This window comes from Heterodontus francisci, chromosome 7 (assembly GCF_036365525.1).
Source record: "Heterodontus francisci isolate sHetFra1 chromosome 7, sHetFra1.hap1, whole genome shotgun sequence".
NCBI classification, from domain to species: Eukaryota; Metazoa; Chordata; class Chondrichthyes; order Heterodontiformes; family Heterodontidae; genus Heterodontus; species Heterodontus francisci.
The window spans coordinates 27225570-27252264 of NC_090377.1; the positions used below are offsets into that span (position 1 = coordinate 27225570).

The following is a 26695-nucleotide window of genomic DNA, read 5'->3' on the forward strand; positions in this document are numbered from 1 at the left end:
TAATGCGGCATTCTGGAAACCGAAAGTAAACTGCGAGCAAGTGTCAGAAGGAGGCCGTGTCTAAACAGGCGGTTTTGAGCAAAGAAAGCAATAGATTGAATAATAGCCGCCGTTCGCCGCTTCAAATATAGCGAGGCGATCGGACCGGGTCTGTTTCTCTCCAATGCTGTAGTCCTGGAACTTGCAAGTTCGGGAAACCGAACCTGAGCTCCATCGAACAGCAGAGTGCCTCAGGTACTGCTGTCTAAAACAGGGGCTCGATTTACACAACACTCAGAATTCAGGGGAGAATTTAAGCATCATTGTGAGGTTTTTCATGTTTATATTTTAAGATGATTTAAAGTTTTGACTCTTTCAGAAGTAACTTGAGTTACTTTCGCTTTGAAATGTACGGCACGGTTCTCTGTATATTCAATGTTGTTATTCCTGGGTTGTAGGATGTTTGGTTGTAGTTTGATGTCGGCTGGCTATATGGTGTTTCGCTGTAATAACGCCTTCATCTTCATGATAATACTATTAAAATATTTCAAGCCCTTATAAACATCATGAGATGTATTGACAAATTGTGATTGACAAATGTGTGATTGATGACTTTGTGGACATGACAACTGCACGTAGTCCAGGCCTAACTCCCATTTGGACTATCGTTTCCACCAGAGGTCAAAATATCATTGTCAGTTAGTGGGCTGACCCAAGCTAGTTACACTTGGAAAGAATTATTCTTTTTGAAACCAAAACCCAGAGCTGAAGGACCACTGCCTAACCCACTCTGGTAACCGATTACCCCTTGGAAGCATAATTATAATAGCACATCATACTTGCTCTTTATAAGCAATGCAATTAATATTATGTACATTAATTTTGTTACTTTTCTTTGAATAGTGATATGGATCAGCGTGACAAACCAGAGCTATCTGCAGATTATGATAACTCACAGGTTGTAAGTATGTTATCCAAAATGTTTTGCGTTAAATCTATTTTCATGACACAAAGGGGAGATGATGGCTTAGTGATAGAAACATAGAAAATAGGAGCAGGAGTAGGCCATTCGGCCCTTCGGGCCTGCTTCACCATTCATTATGATCGTGGCTGATCATCCAACTCAGCAGCCTGTTCCTGCTTTTGCCCCATACCATTTGATCCCTTTAGACCCAAGAGTTATATCTAACTCCTTCTTGAAAACATACAATGTTTTGGCCTCAACTGCTTTCTGTGGTAGCGAATTCCACAGGCTCACCACTCTCTGGGTGAAGAAATTTCTCCTCATCTCAGTCCTGAAAGGTTTACCCCATATCCTTAGGCTATGACCCCTGGTTCTGGACTCCCCCACCATCGGGAACATCCTTCCTGCATCTACCCTGTCAAGTCCTGTTAGAATTTAATAGGTTTCTATGAGATCCCCCCTCACTCTTCTGAACTCCAGCGAATATAATCCTAACCGACTCAATCTCTCCTCATACGTCAGTCCCACCATCCCAGGAATCAGTCTGGCAAACCTGACTAGTAATCTAGAGGCCCAGGCCATTACCCTGGGGACATGGGTTCAAATCTCACCATGGCAGCTGGTGGAATTTAAATTCAATTAATTAATAAAATCAAAAATCTGGAATTGAAACCTAGTCTTAGTTTCATAGCACCATTACTATCATCAATTGTCATTAAAAGCCCATCTGGTTCACTAATGCCCTTTAGGGGAGGAAATCTGCCCTCCTTACCTGGCCTGGCCTACATGTGACTCCAAACCCACATCAAGGTAGTTGACTCTTAACTGCCCTCTGAAATGGCCTAGCAAGCAACTCAGTTTAAGGGCAATTGGGGAAGGGCAACAAATGCTGGCCTTGCCCACCTCCCATGGACGAATTAAAAAACCCAGCTCTTTGCATACATCCAGATTACATAAATACCAACTTTTTTCAGTGTAACATAAGGAAATTTGAACATGGGGCAATGTTGCATAGATACAAGTGTTGTTCTTGTAAATAACCATTTTACGATATTTGTTGCCATTTAATTGACACTTGCAGCTGTACAAAACTCTGGTGAGACCGCACCTGGAGTATTGCGTGCAGTTCTGGTCACCGCATTATAGGAAGGATGTGGAAGCTTTGGAAAGGGTGCAGAGGAGATTTACTAGGATGTTGCCTGGTATGGAGGAAAGGCTGAGGGACTTGAGGTTGTTTTCGTTAGAGAGAAGGAGGAGGAGAGGTGACTTAATAGAGACATATAAGATAATCAGAGGGTTAGATAGGGTGGATAGTGAGAGTCTTTTTCCTCGGATGGTGATGGCAAACACGAGGGGACATAGCTTTAAGTTGAGGGGTGATAGATATAGGACAGATGTTAGAGGTAGTTTCTTTACTCAGAGAGTAGTAGGGGCGTGGAACGCCCTGCCTGCAACAGTAGTAGACTCGCCAACTTTAAGGGCATTTAAGTGGTCATTGGATGGACATATGGATGAAAATGGAATAGTGTAGGTCAGATGGTTTCACAGGTCGGCGCAACATCGAGGGCCGAAGGGCCTGTACTGCGCTGTAATGTTCTAAAAAAAATACACAGTTCAATATCTTTCTTGGTTTTGAGCTTAAAATAAAGAGCCTGCATCTCAGAAATGCCCCAAAGTGTGTCTCACAATCAATTACTTTGAAATGTAATGGCTATTGTTCTGTGGGTGAATATGGCAGCCATTTTGCTCACAGTTAAATCTCACAGACAGCAGTGAAATGAATGTTCAGCTAATATGTTTTGCTGGTGTTGGTTGAGGGAACAGTGTTGGGCAGGACATTGAAAAACCCATTACTTTTCTTCACATAGTGTTCTGGGATCTTTAACGTCAATTTGAACACATAGATGGAACCTTGGTTTAAAATTGAATCTGAAGGGTGGAAACCTCCAACAAAGCAGCACTCCCTCAGTGCTGCACTGAAGTGTCGGCCTAAATTATGTGCTGCATTGGGACTAGAACTCACAACCTACTTATTCAGAGTCGAGAATGTTCAGTTTTTTAAAAAAAAGTAAATCTTGTTTTATTGAACACAAATGATTTTAAATGGGATCAGATATATGGAATTATCCATTTATTTTTAAGTACAAAACTTTCTTACAAAACACTGTCCCTATTTCTGAAAACGTCAAGGATAGTATTGCTGTCTAAAATATTTTGATATTATATAACAATTTTTTATCTTTAAGTCCAGATGGTCATCAGTGCGATATAATTTCCCCAGGTGATCCAGACAATAAAGGGACCAGCTGATGTACTACTATGCCATATAGACTAGAAGGTCCTAGGCCCAATTTTGGGTCTACACTGAGTTAGTTGTTTGCAGACAGGGAAGTAGTTGGGGTACTACTCCTGGCTTTGGAGTCTTGGAACTACAGAAATCAATGTCAGTTCCTGATACTGATCACTATTTAGCACAGTCTTACTGGAAAATGTTTTCGTATGAATGTCCGATGTGAAGCTCTCTATGCTCATTAGTCTGTTGACACTCACTGTGTAGGTTCAACTAAGAAGAATGGCCTGTTAGATGGGGTATTGGAGGGCCTTCTGGTACCTGTGTAACTGTACCCCAGCAAGTAGCTTCAGCTGAGGAAGAAGGGAAAAGGAATCTGTGTGTTATTCCAGCTTATGTCATGGGTTTCCATTCATCTTAGTGGATCATATATATTTGGTATAAGAGGTCAGACAGTAAATTGGGGTAAATAAAGATCTATTCCATGTTGCTCAATGAATGAGATTTTCTGAGTATTAAAACACTTCTCTTTTAAAGGGCGGCACAGTGGCGGTGGTTAGCACCGCAGCCTCACAGTCCCAGCAACCCGGGTTCAATTCTGGGTACTGCCTGTGTGGAGTTTGCAAGTTCTCCCTGTGTCTGCGTGGGTTTCCTCCGGGTGCTCCGATTTCCTCCCACATGCCAAAGACTTGCAGGTTGATAGGTTAATTGGCCATTATAAATTGCCCCTAGTATAGGTAGGTGGTAGGGAAATATAGGGACAGGTGGGGATGTGGAATTAGTGTAGGATTAGTATAAATGGGTGGTTGATGGTCAGCACAGACTCGGCGGGCCAAAGAGCCTGTTTCAGTGCTGTATCTCTAAACTAAACTAAACTAAACTTTACAAATAACACAACTGTTAAAGAGAAACAGTCAAAGGCTCGGATATCCATCTTTAACAATTCAGTAATTATTACCATTAAAGTTCCAGAAAGTATCATTATTTTCTAATTACAGCTATAACTGGTTCTTATTCATGTGTAAAATATAAACAAGAAGTATTAGTTGATCAATATCTGAAAGAGAAAGATATATTAATGTTTTGAGTACAATTCTTGATCAGAATTATTTCTCGCTAATTTTTCTTTGGTTGGCCTTTCAGGATTTTGAAGTTATTCAAGAGAATGGTCAGAACAATATGAATCTTTCAGCAAAACTTCGGAAAGCAAAAGAAGAGTTAGAATTGTGGCAGGTACAGTGTATCTAACAGCAGCTTCTGTGACTTATCTGGCTGTGGTTCTAGATTAAGCTCCATACAATCACAAGAACAACGTTATGGGAACCACTGGTACTGCATTAATAGCTGGAAGGGGTGATTGGGCTTTGGAGTCATGTGCAAAGGTTTGGGGCTCTCCTGAATAACGATCAGACAAACTTTGACTGATTTTATCAATTTATTGTGATCTTGTAGTCACAACTAATTATGCATAAATACAACTGAGATTTTTACTAAAGTCATATTTAAGAGTTAAATTGTGAATTTCTCTTCTGAGTGCAATTGACTCATCACAATTTAATGCATTTACACAAGTAAGTTTGAAAAAAAGTTTGCAATTTGAAGTAGATGAACTCCTTTGAGCTATCAGTATAAGGTGAAATTATGTTGCATAAGATTGGTAGCGAAGAGACTAATGTGTTTATGTAAAATTCTTTCTTATATTTTAACTAAGACAATGGCTTTTATTTTACACCTGTGGGAATGGGCTGGAGGCGGGGGTTGGGGTGCCGTTCTCGTTGCCCTCCTGCCCCAGTGCAATTTTACGAGCAGCAGGTGAGTTGGTAAACAGTCCGCCTGCCCCAGGCCAATTAAGCCACTAAGTGACCAATTAATTGCCACTTAAGGGCCTCTTCCCACCGCCACTGATATTCTACCAGCAGTGGTGGGTGGCTCATTACCTCAGGAGACTGCCCAGTAAACCCTGGCAGCCTCCTTGTGGGCTGGTGGGGGAGGGTGGGGAGCACTCTACTGATCGGGCACCCTGTGCCCACGGAGGGCCCTCCCTCCACTGGCGCATGCTGCCCCCACTGGATCACATGCCCCCCTCAGCTGACCCACCCCGCCTCACTGGGGCCCAGCCGATTGTCCCCAGCGAGGCCCCAGACACTTACCTCAATTCCAGGCCTCTTCCATTGCTGCTCCTATTTCTGAGTCAGTGCAGTTGAGTCATGGCCACCATGCTTGGTGGTGCTGCTGGGACTAAAGAGCTGCTGACCCTCAGGACTTGGAGGTGTGACATCCTGCCTCAGAGGGGTGGAAGTCCTGCCAGAGGCCAACTAAGGGCCTGGGCCATGTAAAATCACAGCATGGCTTCCATGCCTGGCAGAGGAATCGCCCCTGACTTTTTGGCCGGTGGGCGGGGCCTCTGCCCTGACGTAAAATTCCAGCCATAATCAGCCTCTTTAAAAAGAAATAATGTCTGACAAAGCAGTTTCATGTGTGAAAATAATAATACATTAATTATCAATATCTCCCAATATGGAATTATTTAGACAGAAGACTCAGCCTGTCGTACTAACCAACTTTGTCCCAACTCCCCTGCTCTTTCCACATAGCCCTGAAAATGATTCCTTTTCTAGTATATGCCTGGTATATTTCACGTATACATCCAGTTTCTTTTTGAAAGTTACTATTGAATCTACTTCTACAACCCTTTCAGGCAGTGAATTATAGATTATAACAACTCACTGCATAAAAAAGTTCTTATCATCCCCACTAGCTGAACTGAAACAGTTAATAGTACATTATCTGTAGTAGTGAGAATAGGAGTATGGAGAAAGTACCAGTCAAACCAGTATTTGGTTTCTTAGCCACCTGAACCCTGAGGTGTGTTCCATCTGTGTAACCTTTTATAATGAACTTTTATCTTTCATGCAGTTCCACAGCTGAGTCACACCTGATGTCATTTGGAAAGCACCCTTCAGCAGCTAGTTTAAAAGATCTGTAAACCATGACTTAAGATCCAGCTTGAGAGTGAATCTAGAGCCATCAAACCCTGGAAAATGCTTTACTGTCATAGTTCTCTGGTTTTCCAACATCAGATCACTCCAGATTAATTCTCATGCCACTCCAAAGCCTCAGTCTAAAGGCCTGCTCAGGTCTGCAAATGAGACTCGACTCGAGCCCGACAGAACCCCATCCGACCCCGAGCCCGACCCGCCCGAGTCCTTCCATTTTTTCCCGGGCCCAACCTGACCATCAGTTAACCTACCTTCCATTTTTCACTTTATTCCTTACGTGCACAAGCTTAAAATAACTGTAGCAAAACCACCTTTAAAGTCCAAAAAGTAAATTTAACATTAAAGTCACTTACCTGAGGTGGTGATAGTGTGTGTCCGATCCGGCCCGACCCGACCTGACCCGAGCCCGAATGCTGGACCCGGAAGTATGACCCGACCCGAACCCGAACCCGACACTTGTCGTCAGGTCCTGTCGGGTTTGGGTTGGGTAGCAGGCCTTTACCCCAGCCTAATTGATCTCAGTGGACCATCTCTACAATTCTTTCTGCCAGTAACGGCAAAGAGAAGACTTGTGTAAACCTACATGGTATAAATGCAATTTTATTTATAAAAATTTTCAACAAACTTTATTGCAGCAGCTTTTGTAGATATGAAAAATAATGGTACTAGGGCTTTGTACAAAAATACTCCACTCAGATTTTTTCTATATATTCTAAAACATATACAAATACTTAAGAATTCTGGCCTGATCCTCAGTGGTCTTCCATCTCTGAAATGCACATATTCTACTTGAGTTTAAAAGTGGAGACCTAATGAATGTAGATATAATACACCTCCACCAAGAACTGGATGAGCACAACCTGAAGGACAGAAACATCTGCAATACTTTCAAATGAATTGCTTTTATACTTGGCCAGAAAAGGATTTCCAGACCTCTACCTGAACTAGGGGTCCACCTCCACTCAAGCATTCATGTACCATGACAAATATCCCTCTGTCACATGACCTTTTGAGTCCACAGTTTGGTTGAAGAAATGATGGGGGCAGCGCTCAATGGGAACACTAACTGTAGGATAATGGGTGGTAATAACTCCATTTGCAGTAGGCTGACGGAGGAACAAATTGAATTATTGTACCATGCAAAGGAGAGCCTACTTACCTTTACAGTTGGGTTATAGTGTGGAAGTGAGCAGAAAGGCATGGCACTATGCTTAATGGGAAATATAGCCAAGTTAGGAATAGTAGCTTTGCTGAGCTTTGATTTTAAGTGGCAGAAACCACAATGAAATAGTTAAAAGTAAAGGCAGAGCGTGTGAGACTGTAAAGACTAGCCGACACTGGTAATTGCAAGGACATCTGTTCTTTATGGCCTGATTGTGTGACTCCCTGTGGTTTGGAACAAATGGACTCCTGTGAATCAAATGATGTCCATCCCTGTGTGAGTGATAAGGAGTGCTAGACCCCTCTTATCTTCGTGAACTGCCACTACTTGATGTAGCTGCACAATGCACGAAACACTCAGGAATGTACACCTAATAGAGATAGCAGGATGCGCCGCAATTACTTGTCACAAGGTAGAGACAGACTCATGATCTATGTAGGGAGTGAGACCAGCATGGTTATTGATGATTCCTACACTCTTGTTAATTAGCTTGCTTATCCGCTTTGTTTTATCTTGCTGGTACAAAACAATATTTTATTAGTAACAAGTATGTATTGAGAATGGAGTGTATTGTTAACCTCAGTAACAGATGTACTGCATGTCACCACGTGGGTGAAGTCGAATTGTACCGCACTGATTGGTTAAACAAGGGGGTGTAGCATGAATCTTAATGTATAAACAGTAGTACCTGTATCACAAACTTCACTTACTCTGGAGGGGGGGGGACCCGACAGACTCTGGTGGAGTCAGTGCCGCTGTTCTCAGAGTAAGTCCGCTGGCGACTGCGCAAATAAAGTAATTGATTTTACCTACACATCCGACTCGGTATATTTACTGAACCAGACTGAAGGCAAAAAGAACTCAGATTAACAATAGGAGTCACAGCAGGGTGTAAGAAGAACTGAAGAGCATAGGGTGATATATTTCACATAGTGAACCTGTCCAATTCTCCAAAATTACTGGGGAAATAATCCTAGAAGTTATTGAAGAAAAAGAAAATGTCTGCAAACATTGACCACTTATCCTTCAAGAAGCTCCAGTGGACCTTGGACAACTTGTTTGTCAAAGTTTTTCTGTTTATGGTCCATTACACTGGTGCCTCCTCATCTGTAAAATTTGGTAGTGGCTGCTCTGATAAACATGCATGATAAACATGCACTCACTTCATCCAGGCTACATGAATGGAGCAAAATATTCTCCGTTTAATAATTTCAGGAAGAAAAATTGAGGCAAAACTTAGTTTCAGCCATTTAATCGATAGTCATCGAAGTTCTAAAAAAAGGTTTTAATGTATATTTTTTAAAAGGTGTCATAGATTTAGTAGGTGCTTCAGAAGTTACTAGCATGCCTTGTCTTTTTGAATAGAGGAAAATAGACAAGGTAGAGAAGAACAAATCAGATTTAATTTGTGAAAAATTGGATGCGGATGAGAGGAAGAAGAATGCTGGTAGTCAACTTTCCAAGCTAAATGATAAACTGGAGAGCCTCCAGAGAGATTTTCAAAAGGAAGAGCAGTCCTTCAAGGTAAGAAGTGATTTTTGACTAGTTTTTTCGGCACAACTTTAAGGTTAGATGACCTGATGGACTAACTTCACATATGAATATCTTAACCACTCATACTCCGCTCCTGTCTGTACTTAAACTGGTTTAATGCCTGCATGAAAAGTGTATGCCTAAATTTCCTTCTGGGATGGGTTAGCCACAAGAGGAAGTTCAGGGCGGGATTTCAACCTTCTTTCATGGGTTGGGAGTCATTAGTTCTGTAGGGTGGGGTCCGACAGGATCATCACCAATAAGAGGGAGTCTACAGCTGCCAGGCGCCATCATTTATCGGTGCAGCATCATCTACTGCATTTCAGAAGAGGTGGTTGAAGGTTTAAAGGGAGCAGAAAGACCTGGAAGATTTGCACTTATTTTTCTTTTAGGCCTTGGGCTAGGCCAGTGCCTTTCATTGGGTGGGTGGTTGGGGCTACAAGAGAGGTAAAGGTGGCCCTTACTGGGCCTTATCTCCCCGAAAGGATGCTTATCGGGCCTTCCGTTGATTCCTCCAGTTCTCCTGCTCCCCCTTGCTTGGCTCTCTCTGAGGTAGGCAACAGGAGCAAGAAAAAGCAGGCAAATCTTTTGCATGCAGTGAAATGGGAATGGGACAATTGATCACCTCCCCTGTTTGAGGGGGTGGGGCAGGAAATCAAGAACAGTGCTGGTAATGTTGGGGGAATCGAGGAGCGAGATGGATGCTATCTCTCTGGAATCAATGTAGCTCTAAGGCGAACAGGTAGCAGGCCAGTTCTGATGAAGGGTCACTGACCTGAAACGTTAACTCTGCTTCTCTCTCCACACCTGCTGAGTATTTCCAGCATTTCTTGTTTGGGTAGCAGTGGATGTTTGGTCAATACGCTTTGTCAGACTGTATGCCAATAGCTAAACCAGGAAGATTCTGCAGTATTCCAGGGAACTGTTGATGAGTAACCAGCCAGCCTGGGCTCACTAATAGAATGAGGAGGAATAGGCGTGTCACCGGAAGCCAGCATTCTGCCCATTTCCACTCCAGCTAATTGTCAATGGGAGGCTCAACTGTTCTCCAAGCTGGTGGGCTGGGCACTTTTAGATAGTTAAACTCCAGTAGCATCACCTTGCGACTTTGGAAGTTCCTAAACTTTGGTTCCACGCATCTGTGTCTAAGCTCTCATGGCTTTGTAAGTGAGTGTGTTCTTATGGGGAGAGCATGTGCAGTCTGTATTGGGCAAACAGAAGCTACTTGTATAGACATCTTAGTATAAGTTAATTTGGAGGCTCTTCAACATGCTGATAGCTTTCTGTGTATGTCGGGCACTCGGCAGATGGAAAATGAAAGGGATCCAGCCTCTGCCTGTGTCGTTTTATCATGGTCCACTGTGTGCGCCATACAGAAATGTAGATCTTAATCTCATATAATCAACTTTAACATGTTCTTCAAATTTTATTGAACCTTCCAGGAGATTTAGTGCAATTGTCATAGAATTCATTTGAACCCAACAAGCTGCTTTGGCTTGTTGGGTATAAGCTTTATCTGATCCAATGTACATCTGTGTTAAAGAGAAACAACTGCATTCTTCATCACTCATAGTTACAGGAGATCAATTTGAAGCAATGCTGGCGACTTTTTATTGTGAATGCCGAGTTTATGTATCACTATTTTGTTGATTCAGTTGACAAGAGACTTACTTTTAATGCTTTATAATTTATTTATAGTATGTTCTTTTTTAATAGGAGAAGCTAATTGATAAACAGCGTGAAGGTGCAAAACTAAAAGATCAATTGCTTCAACTTCAAAATGAGCTCCAAAGTAAACAAGCTGACCGTGACCTCCTGCAGTCTAAGTTCAAGGTAACTGCTAACACTTATGTCATTAAGGAGAAAGAAAAATCACATCCATGCTCTTCAATAAATGCTATTTTTAAGTAGATCTAAGTACACCTTGTAGTTATTTGTCTGACTCTCCGGAGCATCTGTGGTCTGCGAATGATGGGATTATGGTTACTGTAGTTACTGGGATTACATAGGATATACAGCACAGAAACAGGCCATTTGGCCCAACTAATCCATGTTAACATTTATGCTGCACTTGAGCCACCTCCTCCTTTCCTCATCTAACACTCAGCATAAACCTCTATTCCCTTCCAGCTCATATGCTTATCTAGTCTCCCCTTAAATCATCTATACTATTTCCTTCAAAATCTCCCTGTAGTAGCAAGTTCCGCATTCTCACCACTCTGGGTAAAGATGTTTCTTCTGAATTCCTTGTTTGATTTCTTACTGTCTACCTTATATTAATGGCCTCTTGTTTTGCCCTTGGCAGTGGTTAGCACCGCAGCCTCACAGCTCCAGGTTCAGTTCTGGGTACTGCCTGTGCGGAGTTTGCAAGTTCTCCCTGTGACCGTGTGGGTTTTCGCCAGTTGCTCCAGTTTCCTCCCACAGCCAAAGACTTGTAGGTGATAGGTAAATTGGCCATTGTAAATTGTCCCTAGTGTAGGTAGGTGGTAGGGAATATGGGATTACTGTAGGGTTAGTATAAATGGGTGGTTGTTGGTCGGCACAGACTCAGTAGGCCGAAGGGCCTGTTTCAGTGCTGGATCTCTAAATAAATAAAATAAATAAAGACAGAAAGTGCTGGAAATACTCAGTGGAGAGAGAAACGCTTTGAGTTGGATATAACTCATATTCAGAACCAGCCTGTTCATCCTCTCTTGATAGGTATACCTCCACATTTCTGGTATCATCCTTGTAAATCCGTTTTGTGCCCTCTCCAGTGCCTCTATATCTTTTTTAAAATATGGCGACCAGAATTGGACACAGTACTCCAGGTGTGGTCTGACCAAGGTTCGATACAAGTTTAGCATGATCTCTTTACTTTGCAATTCTGTGTAGCTACCTACCTATCTCTGTTGGAAGTCTCTTCCTACCATTGTAAATGTTAGTGAACAGGGATGAGAGGACTTTTTATTATGCGGGAATCTCTGTCACACCTTTGTTATCGCCTAATCTTTTTCTCCCTCAGTTATCTCACTCAAGCACTGTTACTTGTGAGTGTTGCAGAATACTCGATGTAACAGCCAAGCTGGAATCTGTCCTCATCTGCCGTCCACACATTTTACCACCAGTGGTCCCAGGATCATGCCCAGGAGTTGGATTAGTGACTTTTTTCCCCAAAACTAATCCAGGAACATTGGGGTCAACTACATTGCTTGTTATCAGCGCTCTGACTGATATCTGCAAATTTGTTATAGGCAAGGGTTCAAGACTAGGTTGAATTTGCTGTGTCAACTGGACAGTGGCTCTTTTCACATCTTATTAATTCAGAGGTGAACTCATAGCTCACTTATCATAGCAAGTAACCAGTTATAGTTCGAAAAACACCATAGGAGGGATGCTAAAGAGTCCAGAATTATAGCAATCTGTGGAGAGAAGAAAAGGATGTTACAGAATCAAGGCCGAAATAATCATGGTGTCACCAATTGTTCCGGCAAATTTATTCAACAAACTTGTTTGTGGCTCCAAATTTCTCAGAGTCTGTTCTATTAGCACAAGTGTGCATCAGGGCAGCACTCCTGCCCACTCTATCCTGAAGCAGGAGACCCCGTCCAAAATCCCAAGATTGTCGGGGGCAAGCACATCACACATAAAATGGCACATCAAGGGTGCTTGCACCGAACTGGCAACTGGAATGTTAGAGCGGTATTGTGCTAGTCCAACAGAAGAGAGAAGCCCAGGGACGTCCAAAAGAAACTCCTATTCTTCACCTCTTTACTCTCAATAGATCTATGGGGTCTCGTCGGGAAAGAAGTTGATCCTCTGGTATCGATTACCTTTCCCTTGTAAAGGGTTGGGGACTTTTTTTACAGGCCTCAGTGGCACTTGCGTCAGCTCTCACCTGTCACTTGTGACTAATGCTGAGAGCTATGGAGGGAGTAAAGGGCTGAAATTTTTGGAACATTTCCACTTGACATGGGGGTGCGTGGGCAGACAGAAGATCTGTTCACACCGTTTCCCACCCCCCCCTCCACTGCCATTTAAAGGGTCAGTGCAAACAGGGTGGAATCACATTGCCTCAAATCCTGCTCCTTCCCTATCCCATATGGAATTGTGGCTTTCTACCCTCTCCAGCTCTTAAGAATTTTGGGGCTTATTTTTCTCTGGTCCTTTTAAATGATGCTTTCATCAGTCATGGCAATTTTTGTGTGGAAGCCCAACAAACCATCACAAATTTGTATGCAGTTGTGAATGTATTTTTATGCATGTTATACACTGATTACTACCTGAGCCATGAGTGAATTGGCATAAGGTAAAGAAGATCAGAGAGTTGAACGTGTGGCTCAAAGATTGGTGTGGCAGAAATGGGTTTCAATTCATGGGGTACTGGCAGCAGTACTGGAGAAAGAGGGAACTGTACAGTTGGGATGGTTTTCACCTGAACCACGCTGGGACCAGTGTCCTGGTGAATCATGTAACTAGGGCTGTAGAGAGAGCTTTAAACTAAATAATGGGGGGTGGGGAGAAATCATGTGAGGGGAGATTTGGTAAATTAAAGAGAAAGGACAGGCAATAGAGCAGGGTAGCGATATGGGTAATGATAACCAGAGTGTGACAGGAAGGGATGGAGTGTACATACTTAATAATGCACCAGCAGATAAGGTCAGAGTGTGGAAGAATGGTAAAAAGGCAGAAGGCTCTGTATCTGCATACAGCATTCTTAACAAAATGATAGCAGAAATAGCATTAAATAAGTATGATCTGCTAGCCATTGCAGAGACCTGGTTGCAAAGTGACCAAGGCTGGGACCTGAATATTCAAGGATATTTGACATTTTGGTAGGACAGGAAGAAAGCATAAGGTGGTGGCGTAGCTCTGTTATTAAAGGATGAAATTAGTACAGTAGTGAGAGGTAACTTTGGTTCAGAAGAGCAAGATGTAGAATCAGATTAGGTGGAGATAAGAAATAGCAAAAGAAAGACGGCACTTGTGGGAGTAGTTTATAGGACCCCTAACAGTAGTTACACTGTAGGACCAAGTATACATGAAATAATGGGGGCATGTAAGAAATGTACTGCAACAATTTTACTCTTCATGTCCTAGAATCATTGAATTGTTACAGCACAGAAAGAAGTCATTCAGCCTATTGTGTCTGCACCAGCTCTCCAAAAGAGCAGTTTAGCCTAGTGCCACTCCCCAGCCTTCTCCCTGTAGCCCTGCACGTTCTTCATTTTCTGATAACGATCCAATTCCTTCTTGAATGCCTTGATTGAAACTGCCTCCACCACACTCTCTGGCAGTGCATTCCAGATCCTAACCACTTGCTTCGTGAAAAAAAATTTCCTCATGTCTCTGTTGCTTCTTCTGCCAGTTAGCATAAATCTGTGCCCTCTTGCTCTCAATCCCTCCAGCATTGGGAACAGTTTTTCCCTATCTACCCTGTTCAGGCCCCTCATAATTTTGACTATCTCTATCAAATCTCTCAACCTCTCCTCCAAGGGAAAAAGTCTCGACTTCTCTAATCTATCCATGTAACTGAAGTTCCTCATCCCTGGAACCATTCCATAACCTTTTCTGAACTCTCTCCAATGCCTTCTCATCTTTCCTAAAATGTAGTGCTCAGAACTGTACATAGTACTCCACTTGAGGCCGAACCAGTTTTCTATACAAGATTAACCCAGGCCCCTCTTCCCCACCTCCCCCTTTAAAATTTCATCTTTTAGTTTATATTGTCTCTCTGCATTCTTCCTACCAAAATGAATCACTTCACACTTCTCTGCATTAAATTGCATCTGCCTTTTGTCTGTCCATTCCACCAATATGTCTGTGTCCTTTTGAAGTTGTACACTATCCGGTTCACAATGTTTCCATGTTTTGTATCATTTGCAAATTTTGAAATTGTGCCCTGTACACCAAGGCCTCGGTCATTAATATATATCAGAAACAGCAAGGGTCCTAACACCAACCCTTGGTGATTCATTACATCCTCCAGTCTGAAAAACATCCATAACCTCTACTCTCTGTTTCCTGTCACTCAGCCAATTTTGTATCCATGTTGCGACCGTCCCTTTTATTTCATCAGCTGTCACTTTGCTCTAACGTACGTTGTGTGGCACTTTATCAAATGCATTTTGGAAGTCCATGTACACCACATCAACAGCATTGCCCTCATCAACCTTTTCTGTTACCTCATCAAAAAACTCCAGCTGGTTAGTTAAACATAATTTTGTCTTAACAATTTCAGCTGGCTATCCCTAATTAACCTGTATTTACCTAAGTGACTTTTAATTTTGCCTCAAACTATCGTTTCTAGAAGCTTCCCCACCACTGAGGTTAAACTGACTGGCCAGTAGTTGCTGGGCTTATTTTTACACCCTTTTTTGAACAAAGGTGTAACATTTGCAATTGTTCAGTCAAAGGAAGACTGGAAAATTATGGTCAGTGTCTCCTCAATTTCTACTGTCACTTCCCTCAGTATCCTTAGATGGTCCTGATGTCTTATCAACTTTAAGTACAGCTAGCCAATCCAATACCACCTGCTCATCAATTTTAAACGCTTCAAGTATCCAGATTGCCTCCTCTTTCACCAAGACTTGCATAGCATCTTCTTCCTTGTTGAAGACAAATGCGAAGTATTCATTTAATACCTCAGCCATGCCCCCTGCCTCCATGTGTAAATCCCCTTTCTGGTCCCTAATCGGCCCCACTCCTCCTTTCACCCCCCTTTTACTATTAATGTGCCCAAAGAAGACCTTTAGGCTCCCTTTTATTTTAGCTGTTAGTCTTTGCTCCTCTTTCTTGCTTTTTGATGTCCACTCTGGCACCTACTCTACTCAAATTTGTCTGCAGAGGTCCTAAAATAAATGTGAGGGCCCTCAGTAGTGCATGCATTGAGGCGAATCCATGTTTTGGGTGCCACCAGCAAAATGGCGGGAACCAATTTCGCGTTGGATGTTTTTCAGGCTTCCTTGGGGCACAAGGTGTTGGTTTCCAAAATTGTGACTCATTGCGTTGGTTTTATGTCTGTTTTACATCCATAAAATGGTTGCAATATGGTCCAGTTTCTACCCTCATATCTCTGTGGATGAAAATATTCCTGTCTTTTAATATATACAAAACAATTTGAGCTTATAAATGCTGGAGTAGCTTTTCTTTTTTAACCAGTTAGAATTTTCCCTTTTCAAGCTAGTTTTTGTTATGTACAGATTAAGGTCGTATTACCTGAGAAGAATATTAAGTTTGCCAAGTTCGAAGAAAGTGTGCCGACAGATAAAGAGGGAGAAGAGTTCCTGAAGATCAAGTGTTGCTATAACATCTTTCCTAAAGTTTCACTGGTTCTTCAGAATGGACAGGCTTTAATAACTTTTGAAGACGAACAAGGTAATGCAGCTATCCTTAATAGGAAAACAGAAGATTCTGCAAATTCTCAGTTGTCCTGTCACTGATTTCAGCAAAATGGCAACCACATACTGAAAAGACGTGGTCACTATTTTTTTGGGAGAAGTGCAGATAATTTTATAGTGGGATTGCTGCATTTTCAGACACAAGCATGCCTTTCTTTGGTGCTTCTTCTTGCTGCTTATTGATATTTTTTGAGCCGGCACAGTTCTAATACTGTATTTTCACCTTTATTCTGGCTCCCAGATTTTTCTTCCTTTTTCAGAGATGATTTGAAACAAAATATTAAAAAAGGTACAGATTCCTGTTGAAAGATGCAGCAACTCTCTTTTCCCACCCTGACCATGTCGGTCCCCAAATTAATACCTGATACTTTTCCCCTGAAAATTCACGGATGTTCTGGAATACCACTGTCATTACTTTGACAGAAGTCCTCCAGAATGGCTAGAAACTAGGGATGGACCTGGTTACGTCAGATTTCGGCCTTGGATTGGAAGCATCTGAGATAGCCCATTGGGAACACAGCTTTGCCTATCTCAAATGTAACAAAGAACAAAGAAAATTACAGCACAGGAACAGGCCCTTCGGCCCTCCAAGCCTACGCCGATCCAAATCCTCTATCTAAACCTGTCGCCTATTTTCTAAGGGTCTGTATCTCTTTACTTCCTGCCCATTCATGTATCTGTCTAGATACATCTTAAAAGACGCTATTGTGCCTGCGTCTACCACCTCCGCTGGCAATGCGTTCCAGGCACCCACCATCCTCTGCGTAAAGAACTTTCCACGCATATCCCCCCTAAACTTTTCCCCTTTCACTTTGAACTCGTGTCCCCTTGTAATTGAATCCCCCACTCTGGGAAAAAGCGTCTTGCTATCCTGGTGAACCTCCTCTGCACCCTCTCCAAAGCATCCACATCCTTTTGGTAATGTGGCGACCAGAACTGCACGCAGTATTCCAAATGTGGCCGAACCAAAGTCCTATACAACTGTAACATGACCTGCCAACTCTTGTACTCAATACCCCGTCCGATGAAGGAAAGCATGCCGTATGCCTTCTTGACCACTCTATTGACCTGCGTTGCCACCTTCAGGGAACAATGGACCTGAACACCCAAATATCTCTGTACATCAATTTTCCCCAGGACTTTTCCACTTACTGTATAGTTCACTCTTGAATTGGATCTTCCATTATCAAAGGGGAGTAGCAGAGCTGGGGCGGCAAATTCCTCTGTTGTCAGATATCATGCCCAGGACCATTTGAAAGACCATTATTAAGCACCTGACAACATCATCCAACAATCGTTGTGGTCCAGGTTGGGATCCTGGCCGGGATCCCTCACAAACAGAGCAGATAAAAAAAAATTGAAACATTTCCTCCCCCATAAAGAGGCCTGAGGGACCATTCTCAGGATGGGGGTAGGGGCTACACTCCCCTTACCCTGTGATGCTCTGCCATTCCTTTTAGCCTCTTTAGTGGATGAGAAACCTAACTGTGTCTCTAATGTCAAGGGCACCCTAAAATGTTATCCAAATTAGGAAAGCTTCCCATGGCCACATGACATCCCCTTGGATCAGCAGTGAAAGTTCTTTCTGGGTATATCTGCTGGGATCACAGACGCCTGGATTTTTGGCACCTTCCTTTCTTCATAATTATTTACGTGGATTTGATTTCTCCTTTTCTTGTCCACCCTCAAGCTCTGTTTTTATGTATACACATGTGCCCCAAAATTGCTTGTGGGAAGTGATCCCAGCAGTTACATCAAGATGCCGCCTACTCAATGCCCTCCAGTGCTCGACCCGCCAGAGTATCTTGGATAATAGAGAATGCACTTTATTTGTATGGGTCTGGCAGGTGGCAGCTGCATCTTGGGCACCTACTAACTCAGGTAAGCAGAAAACTCGACCACTTCTTGCCTCCCCAGAGGGTCCCACTTATGCCTTTTTGTATACTGGTATGTCTTGTTACTGAGCGGTGCAGCTTCTGTATTTGGAGGCTGATGAAGCAGAAACTCCTGATGCATGTCGGCTTAGAATGTTGGAATTTCCCCAAACTCCAGGCCATGAATTTCCAATTTTTAAGTTTAATGGTAAGAAAATCGTAGGTTGCAGATGTGTAATTCCCTGACATGCGTGTGACAGGAGCAGTGAATGAACAAATCTAAGCCTGCGAATCTACCTCCTACCCTTGGTCTCTGCTCAGGCCTGACCTCATGACTGCTTCTTGTAGCTGTCCAGCTGCGATCCTCTCATTTAACTCCCTCAAATTATTTCTTTTTTTAAAATCTTTTTCTTGCAGTTGCTAATAAAATTCTAAAAGTGACCAAACATCACATCAACCTGGATCCTGGGAAATTGGATGTGAAGGTACAACCTGTCAGACTGGATACAGCAAGACAGTTTGAGGTAAATACATGAAATTATTGTCAGAATATTATGGAAAGTTTTGTATTGAAGGATCCTGGCAAATAAGGGCCTTTGTGTGACATTTTATAATTTGAGCTATGCTCTGCAGTCTATTTATAAAACCAGCTCAGAGATAATGTTCAAAATCAATTACTTCTGTCATACCTGCACTGATTTGCCATGCGTCAAGAGCAAGGACAGCTACTTTATCTGCCTCTCGCCTGAGAATTTAACTTGGAATATTTTCATGAACCCTTTCAGGTACATATTGACATCTCCAGGAAGATGGTCAAGGTTTCCCAAATTCCGGATAGTCTTCCAGAAGAACGGATGAGAGACAAGTTGGAAATAAGCTTTTCAAAGCCGAGTCTGGGCGGAGGGGAGGTGGAGAACATTAATTATGATAGTTTTTCGGGAACTGCCCTGGTCATATTTGTCGAGAAGGGAAGTAAGTGAAATGTTTTCACTTTCACCGTTGCTGTTGGTTAAAATATGCGAGTGGGAGGGACCTAAGGAGCTGCAAATAAAGCAGCACAATTTACTATTATTAGGAACACAAATAGGGAGGGGCTAAGAGAGATGGAGGGGACATCTGTAGTGTAGAATTTCTTGTGAACATGCAGTCGCACGATACAATGATGATGGAGTTGTTGATTAATCATCGCAATTAACCTCTATCAGTTAGCCTAAAGCAGCTCCAGAAATGATGCAAGGAAAACGCCCATAGTGGAGAGTTTTTGGAAACCATACGTCGAAATGTCACCTTTTTCTTCCTAAGTATGCTACATTTACTGCATGTATTGTCTCAAATTATTCACATACTGTATCTCAAAAATGTTATTTTCTGAAATGTATCTATTTAACTTGCATTTGAATGAACTAATACCATCTGCTTCCACCGTCTCTTTCAAGGGACTTTGCTCCGTAGATTGACCACTCACTGAAATATTTTGTCTGCACATTAGTTCAAGCACAGGTTGTGTCCTCTGGTTCTGTTTTTCTGGGCAAGGTGAAAGAACCTCCTATGGTCTACATTATCTAGTCCCTTTCAAAGTCTAAAAAGCTAAAAACAGCAATCATGTCACCTCACAACCTTCTCTTTTCCAGTGAGAACGTGCCCGATTTTCTGATCACACGCTTCCCGGCACTAATGTTAATTGAACAGATAAGCGATAATTAAACTGTGTGTCTCATTTTATTCATTAATCACTGACGGAAGATCCTGGGAATTCTGTCCTTCCCAATTTCCTGTGCTTTGGTAGCCTGACAATTTTTGGTCACCCAACAATTGGAAGATAGCATTTGCAACTCGGCACAGGGAGTCACAAGACAGACCCCAAGTGCTAAACTGCCCTCAACATAACAATAAGGGCAACAAAAAGGATACTGAAAACAGAATCCTGCTACCACAAGCTTTGCTTCTGCTGCATTAGTAACACAGTAACAATTTCCAATAAGCGTAACCTGTCGATTCATTGAACCAACACACAAAATTAGCTTGATATATTTTGAAATCTGATAACTTTATTTACTGACAGGAACTTAGACCCTGTCATAGTTTTTCATTTCACCACCCTTATTAAGAATTTGTTCCACACGTTTATCATACTTTTACTCTGTCTCTTTGTTCTGGAATTAATCTATTACTTTACACTCCCTCCAATAACTTAATATCCTTTTATTAAAATATAGGGAGACTAAAATTATGCATAATCCTCCAGATGTGGTCTCATTTATGTAATTTTTCCCCTCAGAGTAAAGTTAGAAAAGTATACAGCCTTTTTTTACAATTCTCACTGAGCCCTTCTTAAAACAAAGGCAAGTTACTGTGGATGCTGGAGATCTGAAATAAAAACAGAAAGGGAGCAACTGTGGAGAGAGAAACAAGAGTTAGTGGCCCTGATATTTACATGAAGGCCATTAATGGGCAAAGAATCAGAGAAGGCTGGGGGCTCAAAGGTCCAGCCAAACTTAACGGCAGGATCTCACTACCTTTTTTTTTGGATCTATTTCCCACCAGGCAGCCTGTCAAGTTGAACGACAATGGCAGGAAGCTATAGCCGGGGATCTTTGGAGACGGTCATAGTAACATTTACAGCACAAAAGGAGGCCATCCAGCTCATTGTGTCCGTGCCATTCCCCAGCAATCAGGTGGAGGAAGCTCTGCGATCAGGGCTGGGAGTGGGGCTGGAAAGGTCAACTATCAGGGGTGGGGGTGTGGAAAGGTCAGCAATCGGGGCCGGGGGTGGGGGTGGCAAGGTCAATGATCAGGGGTGGTGGTGTGGAAAGGTCAGCAATCAGGGCCGGGGGTGGGGGTGGAAAGGTCAATGATCAGGGGTGGTGGTGTGGAAAGGTCAGCAATCAGGGGTGGGGGTGGAAAGGTCAGCATTCGGGGATGGGGGTGGGAAGGTAGGTGATTGGGGTTGGAAGGATAGGAGGCCGTAATCGGGAAGAGGGAGAGAGGCCATGATTTGGAAGGGAGAGAGCAGAGGAGTGGGATTACTCGGATAGAACGACCAAAGAGCTGGCACAGAGATGATGGGCCAAATGGCCTCTTTCTGTACTGTATCAAGCTATGATTCTATAAGTGGGGGGAGGGGAAGAGGAATTGCTGATCGGATTTGGAGGAGGCCTAATGGGAAACATTCTGGCTCCTGCTGGCTCACAGTGAGTGCTGAGAAAGACACTTACCTTCTGGAGTCTCCCATTCACCTGCCAGGTTCCCCGATCCCTGGGAATCCCACATAGCCGCAGTAAATTTTAAATCAGACTTCCAATTTCACATTGGGAACCCGATTTAAATATGTTAATTAAGTGTCCCACCTCTCCACAGCAGGTTACACGGACACCCCAATATCCACCGCCCAGTGTGTTGGGGTCACATTCCCGATATTTAAGTCTTGCCTATGTGGGGCAGTTAATAGCAAGGTCAATGTTTAAGGTCAATATCCTTTTATCTGAACTACCTTCATTCTTAATAAACTCCTGATTGTAAGTGTTGTTGTAGACTAAATGTGGGTCAGTATAATGGTAAAAGAAGAAAGCACATAGCACTCAACTATCATCCAGAGCTGTGACAGAGATTGTAGTAAAATGAGTTAAATGCAGGATGAGATATTTTAATGTGCTTAAACATAAATGCTGGAAATATGCAAAACATTAATTTGTCTATCAAATTGATGACGCTCAAGTCTGTTTCCTGAATTTTCTGTTTTTATTTCATATTTCAATATTAGTAATTTCTCTTTCCTTAATAATTTAAAAGGCATTTAGAGCAGAGTTAGATTTGTCTTTATTGTTGAACTATTGGTGAAACAACTTTAAGTTAGGAATATAGGAATGTGCATGACTGGAAGTGACAGTCCATCTAGTTGGTTGGAGTGTTTAGAAAAATATTGTGCACAGTATTCTAACAGTCTTTTGCTGTCAAATTTCTATACAGTTCTCTTGAATTTAATCTTTCCTGATTCCGCAGGCCGTTTATTTCATACAAAAGCAAACATTGCGGATGGCGGAAACCTGACTTATAAACAGAAAATGTTGTAAATACTCAACAAGCCAGGCAGCATCTGTGGAGAGAGAAACAGAGTTAACTGGGCAAGATTTTAACTCTGTGCAAGTGAAATGGGTTTCAAATGAGTTACGATCTTGCCTAATGTTTCAGGTCAATGAGAAGATCTGATTGACCTGAAATGTTAACTCTGTTTCTCTCTCCACAGATGCGGCCAGTTTATTTCATACACTCGCTGCCATGTTTGGGTTTTGTTTTTCTCCATCCGTTTGGATTTGTTGCCTATTGGAAGACAGATCAAAGTGAATATTGGCAATTTCTTTGTGTTGGGAGCAGTAGTAAATCCCTAAGCTGATAGCGTGCCAAAAAACAATGTATGGTTTTGGCCACGTGGTATCACATTTTGATGATGAAGAATTCCTCATACTCTGGATTTACCTTTCAGTTGCTCAGCATGTTGCAGAACAGAAGAATTACAAAATTCTGTTAAATGAGGAGACATCCTGTTGGGTGGCAGTTGAATCGGTAAAGGATTATTCCTTGGAGAAATTTCAGGTGAGGATGGGCACATGTTATGCCATTTTAATGAAGAGCTTGCACAAAAATTACATTCATTGTAATGGATAGTGTGACTAATTGAAGACTGAGTGGACCAGATCTTGTTGGAGCGGGCATCTCATGCCAAGCCCCATTAGTTGGATGCTTTCCTGCACCCTTCAGCTTAAACTTTTTGCACCATAACTTGCTGGAAGTATGAGCCGATAATTCCATAGCAGGGACCAATGGGGCTTCTGCAAGATTGACGGGGTCAGTGGTGTATCTCCTTTACCAATAAGATTTAAGATCTGAGACAAAAACAGAAATGATGGTAAAAGGGGTGAATGAGTGTAAAACCAGGTATAGGAAGAGAAAAAAAAGAGAGGGAAAGAAAAATTGGATTGAGAGGTAAAAAGAGACAGAAAGGAAAGGTAAAAAAATATAAAAATATTAAATTTGGCAATAATTGACTACATGCTGGAATACGATTGAATGCTTCAAAAGATATTTACGCTCTTAATTACCAGACTTAACTTCCTGGGATGCGTTTACTGGCAACTAATGTGCAAATCCAGCAAGTTTTAAAAAATAATGGGAAGGCTAAGGGTGAGACGCTGTTTATGCGAAGCAAATGGTGGGATGGCCTGAATCGACCAGTGAGTCCTGGAGATTTGCAACTCTCAGTGTACCTCCTAATCTCCTGAACTCGCTGGCCAATTTGCACATTAATAACGCCACAAATTTTCCAACGAGATCTGGCCCAATGTCTGTGATTTAAAGTGCAGTCTTTAGCAGAACACTTGGTTGAAACTAAAGCTTTCCTTAACCTGTGCCCTTTTAACTCAAAAAGGCTCATTCTTAGGAATTTTCTAAATTCTAAACTGATAGTTACTCAATAATACAAATAGGCAAGCATAGGAGATAAGCATTTTGGTTTAATTTTGGACGCTCCCAACCCCACCCCCAGCCCATGCCCCCAATACAGGTAATTGAAATCTGATATTAGAAGCTACATTGGGTTTATGATTTTAAAAAAAACACTCAGAAAAGGATGCTGTGAAGTTTAAATATCTGGTGTGTTGGCAACGTTGAGAAAATATTCTGACTAAATTGTCAGTGCAAATGACTTTAATGGAGCGTAAAAGTTATATCTTCATAATAAAAATGGTACATCTATATGCAGTTCCCGTTAGGAGAGTCACGTTTATTGAGTCACACTTGACAAGGGATCATTCTTTCAGATTGGTTGATATTCAAACTTGTCCCACACCAGTTCAAGTTTATTTTATTTCATTCATGTATTTGCATACTTTTGTGATTTTGAAAAAAGTAAAGAACAGTAATGGACATATGAATGTAGGGACATTTTTAAATGTAAGTTGACTGTGAATGAAGGAATGTTGACACTTCTTAAACAATCATGACCGTTACAGTTAGGTTAATTTACAATTCCTCCCCCGGCTCGGATCTTCCTCGCTTTGCTATAGATGCAAAACAATCTTAAAACATTGTTTGCTGCTGAGACTGCAGTGGGTTCCAATCCCACACTAACATCTAACCAAGCAATTAGACTCAGAGTGAACTGTTTACGTAATAGGTTATCTTTGTAGCCTTAAATGGACGTAGCTTTATTTTATTAGCAGAGTAATAGCTTCTGTATCACAACAACAATTTGCATTTATATATTACCTTTCATATAGTAAATGTCCCAAGCTGCTTAACAGGAGTTTTATCAGAAAGAAAATTGACACCAAACCACATGAGGAGACATTAGGAAATGTTTAGTGAGGGTGGGTGTGAGGTGGGAAGCTGTCCAGGAGAGCATTGGAATAGTTGAGTTTGGTGGTAACAAAAGCAGGCATGAGGGCTTCAGCAGCAGATTAGCTGAGGCGAGGTGGGGAAGACTGTTGCTATGAAGGTGGAAGTAGGTGTTCTTGGTGATGGAGAAGTTAAGGAGTCTGAAGCTCAGCACAGCGTCAAGTAAGATGCCAAGGCTGTGAAAAGTGTGGTTCAGACAGTGGTATAACATGGTATATCATTCATGGTATAACACTCCTATCCTTCATTAGTAAAATATACATAAACTTCTAAACATGTAAAACAACCATTTATTTTCCTGTAGATACTTTCTGCTCATCTTTAACCATTAAGTACATTAACCCTGTATTTAAGAATGGATTTACACTACAACTGCAGTGCGGATGCAAAGCAGTTTTGCTGGAGCACAGAGTCCACTTGCTTCACTATAGAGTCAGGTCAGGCCTTATACAGACAGGCAGTAAACTTGTATTTTAAATGTATCCTTATTTATTAGTTTTTGATTCACCTGGAGTAATTTCATAGCTATTATATAGACCTGATTTAGGCCAGTTTTAAATTCATTCAGAAAGATTGGAGTATAACAGACCTTTAGTTCCATGCATTTATGGTTAATACACCAATAGTACCAATGTGATCATGACCAAAGATTATTGCCTGACCATAGAATGATGACATTTATGAACCTAGAATAAAATCCAGTGAGTGTGCCCTTTATGCATGCTTTTATCTAGGTTTAATATAGGGAAGCAATACATACCCCATTGCATTTGGTTTTCCTCCCTTTAGGGGCTGGATTTTAAGAACCTACCGCTGTTCTCGGTGGCAAGCCCAAAAAAATTGCGGGCTGCCGCAATCTCATGCATGGCGGCTCATTTAAATAGCCCCCCCCCAATCTCGTGGAGGGGACAGGCTGTCCGTCCCCAACAATGGCGTTAGCTGCCTGTGCGTGGGCACTGACGCCATTTTTAAAGGGCAGCCAGCCCTGTTGCCCAATTTAAAGTTTTAAAGGCATACCCCCAAAATTAAATAAATAAATTTCTTATGCCCCTTTTCCACACCCCCCAATAACAATTACACTATTTGCCCTTCCCCCAAAACACTAAACTTTTAAATGTGACCTCTCCCCACACCCAGATTGCACCAAGTTCAACCCTTCCCACCATCCTCTCCACCCATGGTGTGTATTTGACCCCCTGCTCCCCCCTGCATTGAAAATCCTACCTCCTCCCCTCCCCACAAGTGTCACACTCTCTTTCCCCGAATTGAAGGCGCAGGAGTGCCAGCCACCACGCCGAAGATTGCAGTGGGCCGTCAAGATTGCAGGTAAGTCTATGTAAATTTATTCATTTTATTCATACAGGATTGATCCACAATCTGGATTTTAGAAACATTACCATATCTAAAGTGTTACGCAATACCTTTTAAAACTAAATGTAATAATGAACTGCAATCCACTGCATTCTTTCACCTTTCAGACATTTAATGGCATTTGCAAACGAACTGTGCTGCTAACGGACATTAAGAACGCAATGGAAGAGGAAGAATTACAGGACAAGCTTGAGATCCATTTCCAGAAACCAAGCAACCATGGCGGTGAAGTTGAGAGTGTACAGTACGTCCCAAAAGACAAACATCTCACTGTGTACTTTGAAGAAGATAGGGAAGAGAACTAATGTTCTAGTTTGCAGCAGGTAGTCTCTGATCTGTGTGGTGTTTGAAAATCTATTTTTCTGTCAATTTAAGTAGCTTATTTTTGCTACTTCTCACAAGACATTTTATTCATGTTCCTGTAGTCACCAGAATCAGAGTCTTTTCCTGTTGATTTGATTATTCCACAAAACAGTTGCAGGATTTAATTGTAATTTCAATGAATCATTTATCATGTATATATGTATTTTTAGTTTAATCACTGCTGAGTTGTTTTACAGTATGTACAAAAGCACTCTGTAGTGTGTTACATACCAGGATAAACCTTTAACAAGGGCAAAACCACACGCAATATGGCATGATAAAATGGTTGTGTATAAAAATACCAGCCAAAATAAAGGAATGAAAAGTACTATTCTTATGTCTTTGCATTGTTATATCAGTCCTTGGAGAATAAACTTAGCATGAGATTGGA

General features: G+C 41.9%; 1 protein-coding gene across 4 annotated transcripts; it reads left to right on the forward strand.

The window, feature by feature from the left end:
* On the forward strand, positions 1–26695 carry nmi (N-myc (and STAT) interactor). Of its 4 annotated transcripts, none has more exons than XM_068034927.1 (10): positions 1–309; positions 883–940; positions 4377–4466; positions 8760–8918; positions 10644–10760; positions 16109–16283; positions 18598–18704; positions 18966–19152; positions 22661–22770; positions 26049–26695. In XM_068034927.1, exons 2-10 carry the CDS (start codon positions 887–889, stop codon positions 26244–26246), a joined length of 1197 nt encoding a protein of 398 aa, XP_067891028.1. In that variant the 5' UTR covers positions 1–309; positions 883–886; the 3' UTR covers positions 26247–26695. The 4 variants fall into 4 exon arrangements, with proteins under 4 accessions (XP_067891028.1, XP_067891027.1, XP_067891026.1 ...); XM_068034926.1 differs by having other exon boundaries at positions 1–304; XM_068034925.1 differs by having other exon boundaries at positions 1–234.